Genomic DNA, 18,200 nt, shown 5'->3' on the forward strand with positions numbered 1-18,200 from the left:
AGTAATTAAAGGAAATAGTCATAAAATCAAAGGTTCATAATTGAATTGGCTTAATGTAGTATCTCAACTTACACCACAAGAAAAATAGTTTTCAATCTGTTTATCACGCTACTTAAATAATTGGCTTAATTTAGTATCGCACGGACCAATTTTATAACTTTAGATTAATCCTTCTCCATTATTAAATTATTCTGTGCAAGTAGTGAGAGAAGAATAATCATGCGAAGAGAAATATTATTTTTTGCTTGTAACTCTAAAATTAAGTCAGCCATAAAACATTATTATTCGGTAAAATTCTTTCATTTGTTTTAACACGTTCATGAAAGAGTAGTACTCCATCGACTGGAAACTGCTTAAAGGCTTAATGACCGGCCGGAGGAATGCTTTGTTCGTTTTTGAAAAAATTGGAGGGATCAATCCTCGTCTTCGCACGCATCAACCTATCCAGATTGCCCTTGAAATACTTACACCCATATGCTCGTGCACTCTTAATAAGGCTTGTACGATTATGACTTGAACTGGCAATACCGATATCAAGATCTCTATAGTTGAGAAAAGCCTCCCTTGGGGACTTTGATACGTACGGTCTCATCATCTTGTATAGGGTTCTTGCCAAATTACGATAATGGTTCACAGCCTCTGTACCTTCTTCCTCCCATTCCACGTAATACTCTAACTTAAATATGTTTCCCGCCCTGTGCGGGAATGGAGTCTCTGATTCCGAAATCTCACTCATTCTTCCTCCATAAGGATTCCATTGCATCCATCCATTTCGCCCTATTTTAATTAACATCTTCCATATGGATTCTAAACCAGTCTTTGGAATTGGTTTTTTCACATAATCAGACTTGCTAATGAAGGAGGAGGCATTTACCTTCGATGGCCTGACTAGTAAAGAATCTGTGGGAGTTCCGATGGGGAAAAGTGCCCAGAAAAGAGTGGACTCAACCCATGTCATTTCATTGCAGTCATCTTGCTGCAATCTTAGTTCGGGAAACCTCACATTCATCAAATGGAGAAGGCTTTTAGATTTTCCCAGAAAGTGTCCAATGAAATGAACTTGCATCGTCTTCTTGCCTTCCTGACTTCCATCCGCTGATTGTACAAATAACCTTATGAAGAGGTCTTTTGGTAGATTATGTGCAACCTCTTGCCAACGATAAACAACATCTGTTGCATTCTGTTCCAATGTCCTTACAACGTGGAATACTGTCACCATGGATGGAACTCGTACCAACTTTATCGTCCAGGAAATAATGACTCCAAAGCTTGCTCCACCACCACCTCTAATGGCCCAAAACACATCCTCTCCCATGGATTTTCTATCAAGGATCGATCCATTGACAGTGACTATTTGCGCATCGATTATATTATCTACAGAGAGGCCATACTTTCGCATCAAGTTTCCATATCCACCTCCAGAAAAGTGTCCACCCGTGCCTACGGTGGGACAGACCCCAGCAGGGAAAGCATGGACTTTACTTTTCTCGGCAATTCTGTAATAAACCTCTCCAAGAGTAGCGCCAGCCTGAACCCATGCAGTCTCGGATGCTATATCAATGTGTAGAGCTCGAAAGTTGAACATGTCAAGGACTAGAAATGGATTATTTGATACATATGAAAGACCCTCACTGTCATGGCCACCGCTTCGAATCCTGATTTCCAAGCCATAACGCTGTGCACAAATAACAGTTGCTTGGATGTGAGAAATGTGTTTAGCAGTTATAATAGCGAGAGGTTTTGGGGTCGTAGATGTCAGAAACCTGGGGTTTTTTATGTAGGAGTTCAAAACTGAGAGAAAAGAGGCATTGTTGGGGGTGTGGATGGACTGGGAGACTTGGTGGAATGGTGAAGAATTATTTGAGAGGCATTGGAAAAACGTTTGTAGATTAACTTGCTCTGAATTCGCACATGAAATTGAGAACAAAATGGTTGCAAGAATGATTGGGATTGAAGGTGGCCACAGCCGGCATGAGGTCTTCATTCTACTAAATAATTCTTTGTTTTGAGCTCTTGTGTATGTCTGCTGCTCTATTATATGATCAATATGCGAGTAGTGATCGTGTCTAGGATCAATGCTATACTTATAAACTATCAATTAGTGCCATTTAATTCTTTGCAAGTTAATTGCACAATTAATGGATCTATTATGAAATCAAATCCAAATGGATCTTCTTTCTCAACTGTTTGCATGGTTTTTATCTGAAAATGATAATGATACCCCGTTTGTAACCATAATTGCTGAATTTTTGCGACCACTTTAAAAAATCGTCACACACGTGTTTTTGTGGAGATTTTTGGACTTTTTGCATCGGCGTTTTTTCGCTGTAGAAGCAAGTTTTTTTGTAGTGTCAATCAAAACAAATTTGGAAACTATATATTTGTAATGTCTCATGTGTATAACTGTGTACATGCTATATTACATGAGATCTTGGTCTCAAAATCAGTCATTAAAAAGTAACATAGAATTTGAAAAGGTTTAAATCAAATCTTCTTAACATTTTTTTTAAGACCAAATTCGCAATAATTAAAAGAGTCAAGCTGGTTGATGAGCCTGAACAATAACCCTATTGTTGTGTGACAACATTGCAATGAAAATTGTTAAAATTAATGCTAGTGTTGTGATACTCCATATGATAAGAATAATGGTATGTGGTGTATTAGATCTCACATTGTTTGAGATTGAGAAGTTATTACTCTATAAAATTTTAATGTGAGTTCATTTATATAATTGACTAGTCTGTTTGGATTACAGGTCATGTGGCTTGAGTTTTTCATTAGAGCGTTAAAGATGGTATCAAAGACAAGTTTTAGATTCTTTAGACTTTAACATCATGTGGGTTTGATGAAATCTAAGGTTTTACATTATGCAAACTTGAAGAAATGATTTTTATGACATTTGAGGTTTCAGATTCTACAGACTTTATGGATTGAGTTTTTGAAATATGAGGCTTTAGATTTTGTAGACTTTATGAATTGAGTTTTTGAGATTTTAGATTTTGCAGACTTTAATATATGGGTTTGATAAAATCTGAAATTTTAGATTATGCAGACTTTAAGAAATGAATTTTATGACATTTAAGGTTCCAGATTTTATAGACTTTAAGGATTCAGTTTTTCAAATATGAGGACTTTAATGAATGACTTTTAAGAAATCTAAAGTTTTAAATTCTACAGACTTTAATATATGGGTTTGATCAAATCTGAGGTTTTAGATTATACAGATTTTAAGAAATGATTTTTATGACATTTGAAGTTTCAGTTTCTACACACTTTTAAGGATTGAGTTTTTCAAATATGAGGTTTTAGATTCTGAAGATTTTCTTAATTGAGTTTTTGAAATCTAAGGTTTTAGATTTTGCAGACGTTGAGAAATGATTTTTAGGACATTTGAGGTTTTAAATTCTACAGACTTCATGAAATGAGTTTTATGAACTTGAGGTTTTAGATTTGGTAGACTTTAATATATGAGTTGATCAAATATGAGGTTTTATTTTTATGCTTGAATTGAAAACACACTGTGTATGATAGTTGACATGAAGCGTGTTGTTATGTATAGGGGTGTAAACTCAAATCGAAAACAGGTAAAACTGGTTCGGACCGGACCAGTTTTATTGGTTTTGAACCGATCCGGTCCGGAACCGGTTTTTAAAATGTAAAAATCGGCCAGTTCTTGTCCGGTTCTGGTTTTGGGATTTTTTGGATCCAGACCGGTTGATTAAAAAAATAAAAAATAATATTTTTATATATAGGTTTTATACAAAATATTTTAAATATATATTAAATATTAATATAAATAAGTTTTATATATAATGTATAATTATAAATTTATACATTAAATGTTAATTTATAATTTCATATATATACATATATATGAAATAATTTCATATTATAATTTATAAATTATTACATTAAATGTTAATACTAATATATAAGTTTATAAATAATACTAATAGTCTAATATAGACTATAGATTATAGTTATACTTATAATTAATACTAAAAGTTTTTACTAAAAGATTATAACTAATACTAATACTTATAATTAATACTAAAAGTTTTTTTTTTTTATAAAAAAATTTTTAATGACAAATTGTGAAATTTACATTTTAAAAACATCAGAAAATCGGACCGGACCGGACCGGAAACCGGTAAAACTGGAAGTACCGGTTTAGGAGGGTAACCGGCGCGTAATCGGTTTTGAAAAATACAAAACCGGTATATACCTGTTCGGTTTTAAATTTTGTCCAAAACCGGACCGGTTACAACCTTAGTTGTGTATGTGTTATAAAGGATTAATAGATATGCGAACTATAAGACCAAAGCAACAGAGGACTCCTACTTTTGGAATATTAGCGTCAACAAAATAATTCGGGATTAAAATAGACATGGAGATGATGTGATAGTGAAATAAGTAAGTTTGCTTGAGATTACTAGTCAATTCTAAGGAGTGGTTTATAGGACAAGAAATGTTTTTAAAGCTTTTAAATATTTGTTGAACGATTGGATTTATTTTGAACTCAAACTCAGTCCATTAGAATTTATAATTGGATTTGGTCTACCAATGTTTAGAGAAACTCAATACTTTAGTTAGACTCATTAAATGCGCAAACCCATTTGTTAAAGCCCATAGAAAGCCCAAAAGAAAAATTATAAATTGACCCAAGGGCCAAGACCCAAAACCTACGGAAAGCCCAAACTTGCACGTCTTTACGCCGCAAGTAAAAAAAAAAAAAAAAAAAAAAAAAAAAACGTAAGGACGTTGTCATCTACCTCAAAAACCTAGGCTGTCATGTGTGTACATATATATATATATATATATATATATATATATTAGCAGTAGGTAACGTACAATGGACGTTTGTCTAATTTTCTATTTTTTTTTTTATTTTTTTTATCTAGGGATTCAGGAAGTATTTTTTTAATGATGTTGTAAATTTTTTATTTTTTTAAAAATATTTATGATGATTAAAAAAATACATGAAAAAAAGAAAAAAAAAATAAAAAAAATAAAATACACATTCAGGACATATTTTTGAGCTACTTTTTTATTAGTTGTAGCAGTTCTATATAATTAATTAAGAATATTATCATATTTAAATTATGTTAAAACTCTAATTATTTATATAGTTATACTTTTTAAAAAATATTTAACAAAATTTCGTCATTTATTTAATAATGAAATATTAGTATTTTATAAATAGCTTGGTTACTTTGAAATTAGCGGTACTTGTGTAAAATCCTATATGACGTAAGATTTTCTAATTGATAAAAAAAAAAAAGCACGTTTACCACATCTGTCAAATTGAAGAAAAAAATAAAGTGTAATTTCAAATATTCAAATATCTAATGTATAAGAATAAAATTATTATTTATTTATGTTCATCATTTATTATGAAATTTAAATTATATTAAAAATTCAAATTAATTAGATAGTTTTTTTCTCTTAAAAATGTACAGTAAAATTTCATCATTTAGATACGAAACTGATGCGTTTAACAAAATTGATCATGTTTGGGAAAACAAAGGTTAGAGGCATGAGTGTAAACGATCCAAACAAGTTGACTACCATATTACATGAACAATTAGCATGTGCAATGAATTCCATTATTAGCAAAATAAATTGATTTTCTTAAAAAATGTATGTTATAAAGTTCTAACCACAAGTTCTTCATATGATGCAAAGAGATGGATGAGCCTAAAGCAAATGGCATCCATGGCCAGATACCTCGTATTTACGTGTATTTTTTTTTCATTAAGTAACTATTACATTTCTTATGATTATGGACTTGTTTTAAATTTTAGATGATTTACGTGATATTATTTTATGACTTTTAACTGTGAAATCTAAATTTAATGTGTTTTATTGTTATTAATTATTGTTCATTATATAAAATGATCTTTATTTTAAATTAATTTATAGTTGAATTTTATTATTATTTTATTTAAGCTATTCACTGCGTTTAAATTATTTTATTTAACTTACTGTTTTGAAATAATTTTCGTTGGATCATTTGTGTGAACCAAAATGTGAGGATTGGATCTCATTTATTTCCCTCCATTTTTCTTTTCCGCTTTTTCTTTTATTCTCCTTTTCTTTTCCCCCCATTTCTTTTTTCTCCTCTCTCTCTCTCTCTCTCTCTCTCCTCTCTCCCCACCCGCGCACAACGCCTCCCCTCTCTCCCAATGCATTTTCCTTCATTTCCCAGCCCGCCGCTGTGCGCCTCCGTCCGACTACACTGCCCAGCCCACTGTCTTCCCCACTGGCCGGCGACCCCACCCCTCCAATCTCAGCTCCTCCTACGCCGTCGTTTGCTCCCACGTACAACACTAAGCTGCGACGTTCTTTGTACTCGCGCGCCGCCGTCGCGCCACCTCCGGCCACCATTTCTTCACCACATCTTCCTTGACCTCCTAGCAACCTAACTCACCCATCCCCAGCTCCAATCTACCACCGGTGAAGCCCCACCATTAACATTTTCGTTTTGAACATTTTGGCCTTAAACCGCCTTCTACGCTGCCATCCACGGCCAACCACCACCACCATTAGCTTCACTGACATCCCTAAGCCCTTCCCTAGCAATCTCGGATCTTGGTTTGTCCCCGTTCAAAAGTGGGTTTTTTAGGCCCACAGCCACAGTGCATTTTGCACTATTCCATTGTTGTGCCGCCACTTCTAGCACCTCCGTGATCTTTAAAAAATTATATTATAGTATTGTAAGTATTTTTCCAAATAATTTTGAGATTTAAATGTATTTTTGCTCTAACACGTATTTACTGTGATTTTGTTAGTTATGCCAGACTGAGTTCGAGGCATAAGGGGGTCAGTTGGATTGGATGATGGAGTTGTTTGTGTGATTGGGTTATGTTATTAGATTTGTTGGCTGTTTTAAGTTTAAATATGGGTGTTTCTGAGTTTGACGTTGGTCATAGTGAATATTGACGATTTTAGAAAATGATGATATATTTTGGGATTATAAGGGTTTTAAGTTTTGAGGAATTATAATAGGCTATTTTAAAAGCTTAGGCTTAAATATCGAAATATGTGATTGATTGAAAACTTACGAAAATTACATGATTATTTTTATAGGTGATGATTTATAGTTGACTCGACATTTTTTGAGGAAAATTCTGAAAAGCTAAACTATTCAGGTAAGCGGGGTTCTTATGCTAAATTTGCATAAAAGGAAATGAACTGAGGTTGGTTTGTAAAAAAATGTGCATGTTGTTTTAAAAAGAAAGGTGAAAAACAACCTCAGTATATGTTTTGCATTCACTCATGAGATATGTATGAAAGAGAAAATAAATATTTTTTATATGAATAGTGTAGACATGAGCAATATTTGACATGTTTTTGAAATATACAAAAGGGCGAATATGATATCATTGAGGTTTTATGCATGTGATATGAAATGATTTGGATTTGTTTTTTATCAAATGGAAATGATAAGAATATGTTTCGCATGTGTTTTGATATGATATGGATATGATAAGACTTTGGCATACTTATCTGTTCTGAATCTGATTCTGAATATGGTTCTGATTTGATGATACTGGTTCACGTGATATGGTTGGTACCAACATGATATGATATGATATGAGTGCACCCACTTTGAAAACAAAGTGGTCTTTTTACATGTTCTTTCCTGTGTGCACACTTGGGGTTCCGAAATTGAAAAATGGGAAGTTCACCATATGACATTGCCTGATTTGGCCACCGAAGATAGCACAACCCTACCACGGGGGTTAAACATGGTATATGATATGATATAATATGATATGATATGATAAGATGAAGATGTTTAGTTATGTTATGCCAAAGTATTTTTGAATATGAAATACATATTTAAATATGAATAGTTGATTTTGAGTATAAAAATATTGAAAAGTCACTCTGATTTTCTAATAACATTTTTTTTTTCTGAGATCTGCATATAAAAATAAAATGTTTTGTTTCTGCATACTGAACTTTTTGAAAAAGCTCATGTTTACATGCTAGTATATGTTCTCTGCTTACTGAGTTGTTGATGACTCACCCCTTATCTCCACAATATTTTTTAGATGATTTGAATGTTCCAGTTGAGGATCAAGAATATGGAGCATGGGTGAGAGGAGTTAAGAGTGATGGTTTAAGTATATAAGGTTTATATGGGTATTAAGGAATTTCATTCAGTGAGCTTGTTGTGCTCTAATGATGTGTTTTGTTGGGAGGTTGATGTTTATATTAAGATTTTGTATTGTCTTAGAATAATTAAACTGGAGTATTTGATGTGAATTAATGAGTATTTTATGCGATAGAGAAAAATTAGAGTATGTACTATGTGAATGAAAAATGATTTTTAGATGACATGAGTTAACTCTCCAGATGCTAGGGGACGGGTTGTTACACCTATAATATTTTGGGGCTAAAGGCTTTTGAGATTGACACACCAGCTAATTGTTGCATTGCCAGATGGGTGATTTTTATTTCGATCGTATAATTGTTTCTTAAAGTTCAATCCTTTTTTATGCAAGGATTTCTTAAACTTAATCCCTAAGTATGAATTCACAAGTATTATTCATAAATACACAATCACTAAAACTTGTCAGCCTCTTACTTTTATTTCCCTAGACTTGATAACTGTTATTGTCTTCATGACAATGGGAACATCATGACAATGGGGACTTGATAACTTTTTTGGTACCATACTGTAACATCCCGTTCCCGGAGGTCCGGAGAGTTAGCTATTAATACTTAACATTAACTTAAATAACACAACTATAAACTCCAGAAAAAAATCCCCTAAAATATTAATACACTTAATCAAACCAAAAATCTAAGTTCCTCCATGGCGACAATAAAGAAATCCCTAATAACATAAATTAGAAATTCTCTAAAAACTCGAAAACATCCTCAACTCATCAAATCAAATACCTGAAAAAAATAAATTAGCTTACTAACTACGACTCTCAAATAAGTATTTGTACCCTCAGGCACTTATTCCACTACGATCATCACACGTTGCTAAACATTCTACTCTTGCTCCCCAGCTGAACCATCAAAATTATCTGAAAAATATATGGAGATAAGGGGTGAGTTATCAACAACTCAGTAAGCAGAGAACATATACCAGTGTATAAACATGAGCATTTACAGAAATCAGAATGCAGAATAAAACATTTTCATTTTCAGAGTGCGGAAGCAGAACATGTTATTAAAATATCAGAGTGAAGATTTGGAAACAATTTCTTTCAAAATATTCTTTGGCATAACATAAAAGATCATCATCATCATCAGAACATCATATTAGAACAGAGGCCATGTATAATCCCCGTGGTAGGGTTGTGCATCTGCGGATAGCCAAGCAGAACATAAAACACTCTATCATCAAGGTGTGCACTCAAAACAGAGACCACTACTATAACCCGTGGCAGGGCCGTATCCACTATTATTATCCGTAGTTGGGCCGTATCCACTATTATAACCCGTGGTTGGGCCGTATCCACTATTATAACCCGTGGTTGGGCCGTATCCACTATTATTACCCGTGGTTGGGCCGTATGCCACTATTATCACCCGTGGCAGGGCCGTAACTGAACAGAATGGAAACAGAATCAAATTCAGAATCAGAGAGTCATGCCAAAGGTTTTCAGAATCACGTCTTTTCCAAATAGTGTACTGAACAAAAATCTTCGGAACAGAACAAAATCATATCACAACATAATTTATGCACAAATTTCATATTCGCTCTTATTTTCAAAGTTAAGAAACAAAATGTCAAAAATAAGCTCATGTCTACACCAATCATGACAGAAAATATTTTCTTCTTAAACAGAATCTCATGAGTAATGCAGAACAAATAACTGAGGTAGTTCAAATTTCTTTTCATAGCAAAATATGCACATTTTCCAAAAATGACCTCAGCTCATTTTATTTTAATACAAAGTCTAGCATAGGAACCCCGCTTACCTGGACTTCTTAGCTTTTCAGAATTTTTCTCAAAATGTCGAATAATTAACAATCGTCACTTATCAAATAATCAAGTAATTCCTGTAAATTTCCAATCAACCACTTATTTCGATATTTAATCCTAAATTTCTAAAATAACCTACTTAATTCCTCAAAACCTAAAATTTCATAACCTTAAAATTTATCATCTTTTTCTAAAATCGCCATTGTCCAATTGATAACTTTGACTAAAAACATTTAAAAAATATAACTTATTTATTAATGAAAACAACTTATAAAGTTCAATACTAGATAATATAATTATCCCAAAATATTTTAAAGTAAACCATAACTATTATTAAATAGACTAAAACATATCTAAAATTTAAAAACAACATTACTCCAATATTGTTTACTCTTAACATAAATCTTTACTTAATAACATAATAAAATAATTTTCTGTAATCATAATTAAATAACAGTGTACTAATACATAAAAAAAAAATATATAAAAGCCCATTAATATAACTTGCAGTGAAGGGCATTATGGTAATTCAATTGATTCCTTGAAAAGTAACCAAAACAGAACCTACGCAAAATGAATAACATGCACGGCGGAAGCTACCCAAAGGAAACCGAGGGTGAGGCGCGACGGGGCTGATTGGAGGGACTGCGGTGGCGCGGCAGAAGAGCAGGAGCGGGGCGAAGCTTCCATCGAGCAGCGCTGGGCACTAGAGAAGGAGAGGGAAAAGTGAGCAAGAGAGGGCGGAGAGAAAGGAGGGATTAACCGAGGGAGGTACTCACCGCGAGGGATAAGGCGGAACTGAGGTGGCTCGAGGCTGACGGAAAAGTGACAACCGGCGGATTCTGTGGCTGGTCCGATAATTTTCCCAACGTACGGTGGTGACTAACCGTGTTAGTGGTGATGCTCTGTTTTTGAGAGGAGAAACAGAGGATTTTAATTCGGTAAAAGCATGGGTTGCTATTTCCCGTGACTGTCGAAAGTGTTTTCCAAGGGTTGTTCTGGCATCGGTTTTACGTGGAGATGGAGGTTGGGGGAGGACGAACCGAGCAGCAGTGGTGACGAACGCGTTTGGGCTTCTGTGAGGGTGTTGGACGGCAACGGGGATGGCTGAAAGGTGCAAAGATCGAGTTGCCGTTTGCGTGGGGAGGAGTTTCTAGCGGCGGCAATGTTGGGTAAAATCTCAGTGCTTGGGAAAAACATAATCATCTATATATAAGTGAGGTGAAACCCTAGAGAGTCGAGAGAGACGTGTGTGTGCATGCATGCCGTGAACGAATGCATGTGTGTATGCATGCTGTGCGATGGAAAAATAAAAAAAAATAAGCCGTGCGAAAAAAATAACATAGACGGAAAGAGAAGGAAACGAAAAAAAATAAAACAAGCGGGGAGAATAAAAAAATAATAATAAAAATAAATAAATAAATAAACGGCATAGATCTCCAAAAAAAAAAAAATTCACAGTCCAACTATACCAATCTTGGATCCGGGTGTTACACATACAATTGCTCGAGATTGGCATTGTACATCTGAATCACTTTTACCTCATTCTATGTAAAGAGATTTAATGATTTTTTTCATTACAGGCCATAATTCACTCAAACTACTGTATTCTACAATATTATACTCCAAATGCCTCACTATGATCCTTTTTTTTTTGTTTATAAGTTTCTTTCTGGCTTGATACTTGCAAAAAGGAGAAGTTTTGTACGGAGTGAAGAGCAACAGAAAATCAAATCTAATAGAAGAGAAAGAAATACTCAATGTGGCAGTGGAAGAAGCATATTTGGAAATCAAGAGCAGACCCACGTCGATGGCAGCTCAGATCCTGAATGTGTGATGAATGACGACCGCAACAACCGGTTCTTTAGTCCACGGCAGCAACCACAGACGAAATCATTTCAAACTTCCGAGGATGGCTCTCTGGGTTCAGCTCAAGCAAGGAGCTTCTTTTTGTTTCAGTTTCAACTTTCCCTCCCTTCTGCATATTTCATTCGTTTTCCTCTTCTTCTTTTTTTTTTCCAACTGTCGTGTAAGCCGGTTTCGAAATTGTATATAGAAGAATTGCTTTAAAATTTAGAGATAGAATAAGTGTATTTGAATAAGAAAAACTAATGTACGGTACAAACTTAGCTGAAAATTTTTCATCCATACCGTGTAACCAAATCGAGCCGTACTGATCAAATTGAAACTTTTACTAATATAAATCATTTTTATAAATTATAAATAGATAAATTTCGCACAATTTTTTATAAATAAAATAGATATTGTTTTAAAACAAATATATAAAAATAAAATAAAATAAAACTATTTTTTATTAATAAAATTTACTTTATAACAAAATATTTGTACGACATTTGAGTATTTAAGATTTGTTACTAACAAGGCTCTTCTTTAAATTACTCGTCAACATCAACAGCTAGCTAGCTCGCTATTCCGTACGTACATATATTTGGAACTGTTTCAATTTCTATTTTCACAACGGATCATCTGCTTTGTTTTTATTTTTAACAAAGAACAATAATATTTTCCATTTTTCAGGAAATATTTCTGGCAGTCAAACAGCTATAGTACACTGTTTAAAAAAACAAAATAGCTATAGTACACATAAGAATAAATACTTTAAGGGCTGAAATCCTAGCCAGCTAGGCACCAATACTGTGTGTGTATACACATACACTACCGTCCGTGCGGCCGAGTAGGGATACTTTGTTCATTCCTGAAGAAGTTACCAGGATCAACCTCAGTCTTGATTTTCACCAACCTCTTGAAATTACCCTTGAAATACTTGATTCCATAAACTTTTCCTTCCGAGTAACTGTCCTTTCCGTTGTGGTTGATACCTAGGTCAAGATCTTTGTAGTTGTAAAAGGCCTCTCTTGGATTCTTTGACACATATGGAGTCATGTAACTGTAAAGCTTTCTTGTTAAATTTATATAGTAATCTGTCAACTCTTGCCCTGCCTGATTCCAGTTTACTGCATACTGAATCTTTGCCAGATTCCCAGCTCGATGTGGGAATGGAGATTTCTCCGCCGGAATCTCAGCCATTCTTCCACCATAAGGATTGAATGTCAGTATTACGTACTGCAGTTCAATCAATCTCTTCCAAATCACCTCCAACCCATCCTTGGAAATTGGCTTCTTCACATAGTCTGATTTCCTCTTCAAGTAGGTCAGAGATTGAGGTGTTCGGCTGAGCAAAACATCGTTTGCTGTCCCGAGAGGGAAGTTGGTCCAGAAAAGCACAGATTGAACCCAGCTGGTTTCGTTGCAATCTGATTCTTTCAATCCCAATTCAGGGAAGCTCTTTTTCATGACTGAGAGAAGTTTGTCAGAGTCTCCAAGGAACAACGCAAAGAATGTAGCTCTTCCAGTCTTCTGGCCATCAGTTCCATTTACCACGTCCAGGATAAGCCTGATGAAAAGGTTGTTATCCAGCTTATCTGCAACATGTTGCCACCGATACACGATGTCTGTTGCATTTTGGTCCAAGGTCTTCTCAACCCGGAAAACAGTCACTGTTTTCGGAACGCGAACGATTTTGATTTTGTAAGAAACAACCACTCCAAAGCTGGCTCCTCCACCACCTGTAATGGCCCAAAACAGATCTTCTCCCATAGATTTTCTGTCAAGAAGTTTGCCCTTAACGTCGACAATCTGAGCGTCAATAATGTTATCCACTGACAGGCCGTACTTTCTCATCATATTACCATAACCTCCTCCGCTAAAATGCCCACCGACACCGACTGTGGGACAAACACCAGCAGGAAAGCCATGGGTTTTACTTTTCTCGTAGATTCTGTAGTAAACCTCGCCGAGAGTTGCCCCGGTCTGGACCCAAGCGGTCTCACTTTCCATATCAATGTGAATGGAACGGAGATTAAACATGTCAAGGATAAAGAACGGGACTTCGGCAACATAAGAAACGCCCTCATAGTCATGGCCTCCACTTCTGATCTTCATTTGCAGGTTGTGCCTGTGAGCACAAACCACGGCTGCTTGAATATGGGACTCATGCAAAGCAGTGAGAATGAGATAAGGTTTTCGAGTTGTGGACGTGTTGAATCGGAGGTTCCGGATGTAAGATTGGAGAACAGAAGAGTAGGAGCCATTGCTGGGAGTATAGATTGCCGCAGAGATTGGATGAGAGGGCTTAGAATGGCTCAAAAGGCAGTGAATAAATGAGCCAGAGGTGGCTGAAACGGAAGAAATCCATGAGATGGAGAGTAGAAGAAGTGGGAGCCATGAAAGCATTGCTGCAGGCAGTAGTACCAAAGTTCTCATTTTTAGTAATCTTTGATTCAGCATTAGTAATTGAGAAGGGTTGGGTTTGTCCGTCGAGTCCTTGGATTGGCAATATATGTAGGATGATCATGTGCGGCAAAGAAACTCGTCAAAAAAAAAAAAAAAGGTTAAGAAGATCATGCAAGGCTGGCACATCGTAATTGACCTAGAATATTCAAAGATAAAGAAGTGGCGCCAACACGTCAGCTTGTTATAAAGACGTACGTTGACATTCCAAATCATTATTGTATATACGTATATTGCCATTGAAACGTGCGTTTCTTCTGCATGATATCGAATTTATAGATAATTACAAATATAATATATATCCAGAACTCATGTAGTGTCATGCACGTCATGTGTAAATAATATATAATATTTACCTCTCTTCCATTTTGACCTAAAAATTAAAATTGTAAACAGATACGCGCGTATATTACTTTTTATTTTATATTATTTACCAAAATCCACTTACAATTGGCGCATTGATAGGCAGCAACGTCAGTCTTTTAGACAAAAGTATATTCTCATAAGTTTTGTTGGAATTTTAAACTCTTAAATAACGTCATAGAAATAAATATGTGAAGTGAGCTATACAACATTTATTAAATATTCGAAATTATATAGAAAATTTATAAGAACAATATTAACAAATGTTATAGTCTCCTTCATTATTAGAAAAATTATTTTATTTAAAAGTCTTGACATTGTATACTATTCACGTGACATAATTCTATAGTATATATATATATATAGGGGCAGGGGGGCCATGGCCCCCCAAAGTTTGAAATAAAAAATAATATGTATTATTCTTTTTATAATTTAATAGGATTATATTATCTCATATTGTGTTGGTTTCTTCTTTAAAAAATTATCTTAGCCTCTTCTATAAAATTATTTTGATGATCTTATAAATTATTTTGACTCAAAAATAAAATAAAAAATATTTTACTATAGTTTTAACTTGCTCGGCCCCTTACAACAAATTTCTGGATCCGCCACTATGTGTGTAATATTGAGTCGTTTATCCATTAACATATAAATATTCGTACCATGCATGTGGTTTTACATCAGTCAGTCACGTACACTAGTTCGTAATATTCATTAACAAATTTATATTTACTCGAGGCTGAGCATTAATTTTCATTTGAAGCGGGTTCTTTGATCTATATATTTAGAGTAGAATACGAAAAGAATGTTAAATATTTTAATATGGAAGTTAATAATCGGATCTTCGATTTTCTATAATTCACGATAATAAATAATAATAGTTAGAAAATGTACCTTTCTCAACATCAGTTTAATAAAGAATCTAACATGATTATGATTGAATGATCGCCTTAACAACTTAGCCTCTGAGTGTCTCCTGATGACTAGAGGCACAATGATGTTATAGGTGATAATCTTTAACCCGTCAATATTATTTATAAACTTCCGACTATCAAAAACTTTGTGTCTCACTATGATTATATAGAGTTAATCTTATTTTATTGTAATTCTGACTTATCAATTAAGTTATAAGTATCGAGCTATTCTAAATTTATTAAAATATAGATGTGTGGAATATAAAGTTTAAATAAAACTCTTAGAAAGAATTCCAGGTAGAACAATTCCTATGGGTAGACATAAGAAAAATTGATGGGAAAAAAAAAAAAAAATCAATCTTGAGGGCTAGCTATAGAATTGATCAACCCCATGATCTGAATTCGAAGCCTGAATAAGTCAATAAATCAATGTTTTAATTCCTCACAAACCCCCCTTATACAAACACAGATATACATCTAGTTAATTATATACAAGTGTGTGCGTATAGATCAAAATATAATATATATATATATATATATATATATAATAGAATATCAGATATATATTGAACCTTTAATAATTGGTAGGGTGACCAAGTCAATGGGGACTAGCTAGGGCTGCTAATTAACAAAATTATTAAATTCATGCACGTATCCCGAGTCAACCCTTTACGTGGATCGAATCTGAGAGACTTATAATAATAATAATAATAATAATAATAATGATAGAAATGATAATATACGACTTGAATTTGTCTGTTTATATATATTTTTTAAAATTTTGTTTTCACATAATAATTAAAGAAATATCTTTTTAATATATTGATATATTTTTTATTTTTTAAAAATATTTAAATATATTAAAAATATGAAAAAAAAAGTCACTTTCGTGCTAATCGGCACACTCAACAATTAAAAATAGGACGGCACGTTAACATGATTCTAATGATGGTGATGGTGGTGATAGAGAATGGAGACAGAGCAATGTACAGACAAGAGAGGGAAATAAAATAATAGGTGGTAATAATAATATTCTAACCATTGACCCAAGTACGAACATGACTATATGCTTTTATATATAATAATTTGGGGGCACTTAGCGGGTATTAGGTCACGTAACAAATGAAGCCACCCACTACTACTAATAATATTATAGATTTCCCAATATGAAAAAGAAAACCGTTAAAGATATATAATTAGTACTTAACTTTGAATATACACTATATATATATATATATATATATATATGTATATACACACAGATATAGCCAGCCAGGTGCATGTATTATTAATCTATATTAAATCAAAAGTCCAATTGTTGAAAACAAATATTACTCATTCTGATCAATCTATATATATTAATATTATAAGCTATATTTGGAGACACTTGATGAGTCGTCGAGTTAGATAATCTGATCCTTAGTTGAAGCAGATCTCATTGAGATTCCGGCACCCTAGCCTGCACGTGTTGATATAATTACCAGGAAAATAATTTATATATAATATTTTTTATAATAATTTATACAATTATATTTTAAATGAAAAATATTTTTATAAAACATCTTATAAAACTAATATTATTTTATAAAAATATCTTTATTTTATAATATTATTATATAATATATTATTTAATATATTTTGTTAAATATCTGAAAACATATATATAGTACTAATTTGGAAGGTTTTCTAGGTAAACATCTGTACGCATGTTAATTGCGTGTTACGTGGGGAAGATAGTTGGAAGATTTTATGGGTAACGTCGACGGATCATCATCATGATCAGCATTCATGTCCACGTATTCATCATTATTGTTAATGCCTTAATTTGTATAATAGATAAAAATAAATGAAATAATCTTATCGAATCCACGTTGATGATTCTGATTTTGATACGATATTTTTTGTAACACTCGGATCCAATCAAAATCAAATTTTATTTATTTATTTTGTTTTAGTTTATTCTATTTTATTTTAATCTATTTTTTTTTCGCACATTAACTTCTGCACGTTTTATTCTTTTCGTCTATTTTCTTTTTCCCCTAGGTCTTCCTCTCGTCCACAGCATGCATGCACACACACGACTCAGCCTTTCATCCGCACACACGTCTCTCTTATCTCTAGGGTTTTCGCATCATATTTATACGCACACAATAGCCATGCGTAGAGAATGCCTTCGTTACGTTCATAGCCGCCACTAGCAACTCTTTCCCACACAAACAATAACCCACTTCCACCGTAAATGACCATCACCTATGCATGCCTTAACATACAATCACTAGCCAAGCCCGTAGCGCAACACGGATTGATTCTACGTGACGCCACTGCCCTACCACACGAACTCACAGATAGCAACTCCTATGTGCAACAGTGCACCACCCCCCAGCTGTCCTCACCACCACGGAAAGCCAACCAGCGTCGCCTAGTCATTGAAGGATGAACACACGGCATACTCTGTTTTAGCTCCCGAAAACAGAGCATCAACAGCTCAGTGTTATATCTCGTCCATCTCCACCACGCGTCGCCATCGTACAACCCTCTCTTCTTCTCGGTATTATCTTCTTCCTCATGCCGTGATCACTCTCTCTCTGTTCCCCCATCACTCTCTCTTTTGCTTATCACTCACTCATTCTCTCTCAACACTCTCTCACTCCCTCTCAGTT

At 34.0% G+C, this 18,200-nt stretch overlaps 2 protein-coding genes across 2 annotated transcripts; both read right to left on the reverse strand.

Moving 5' to 3' along the window:
- Positions 1-227: 227 nt before the first annotated feature.
- LOC108980266 (berberine bridge enzyme-like 7) lies at positions 228-2,035 on the reverse strand. Its single transcript, XM_035688156.1, has one exon. The coding sequence runs from the start codon at positions 1,982-1,984 to the stop codon at positions 362-364; it is 1,623 nt and encodes a 540-aa protein (XP_035544049.1). The 5' UTR covers positions 1,985-2,035; the 3' UTR covers positions 228-361.
- Positions 2,036-12,345: 10,310 nt separating this feature from the next.
- LOC108980265 (berberine bridge enzyme-like 8) lies at positions 12,346-14,282 on the reverse strand. Its single transcript, XM_035688158.1, has one exon. The coding sequence runs from the start codon at positions 14,258-14,260 to the stop codon at positions 12,629-12,631; it is 1,632 nt and encodes a 543-aa protein (XP_035544051.1). The 5' UTR covers positions 14,261-14,282; the 3' UTR covers positions 12,346-12,628.
- Positions 14,283-18,200: the final 3,918 nt, after the last annotated feature.

The sequence above is a fragment of the Juglans regia genome, chromosome 3 (genome assembly GCF_001411555.2).
Source record: "Juglans regia cultivar Chandler chromosome 3, Walnut 2.0, whole genome shotgun sequence".
In the NCBI taxonomy this organism is placed as follows: Eukaryota; Viridiplantae; Streptophyta; class Magnoliopsida; order Fagales; family Juglandaceae; genus Juglans; species Juglans regia.

Coding starts and splice junctions, on each gene's coding strand:
- LOC108980265 (XM_035688158.1), bottom strand. CDS start 14,260: ATGCTGAATCAAAGATTACTAAAAATGAGAACTTTGGTACTACTGCCT.
- LOC108980266 (XM_035688156.1), bottom strand. CDS start 1,984: ATGAAGACCTCATGCCGGCTGTGGCCACCTTCAATCCCAATCATTCTT.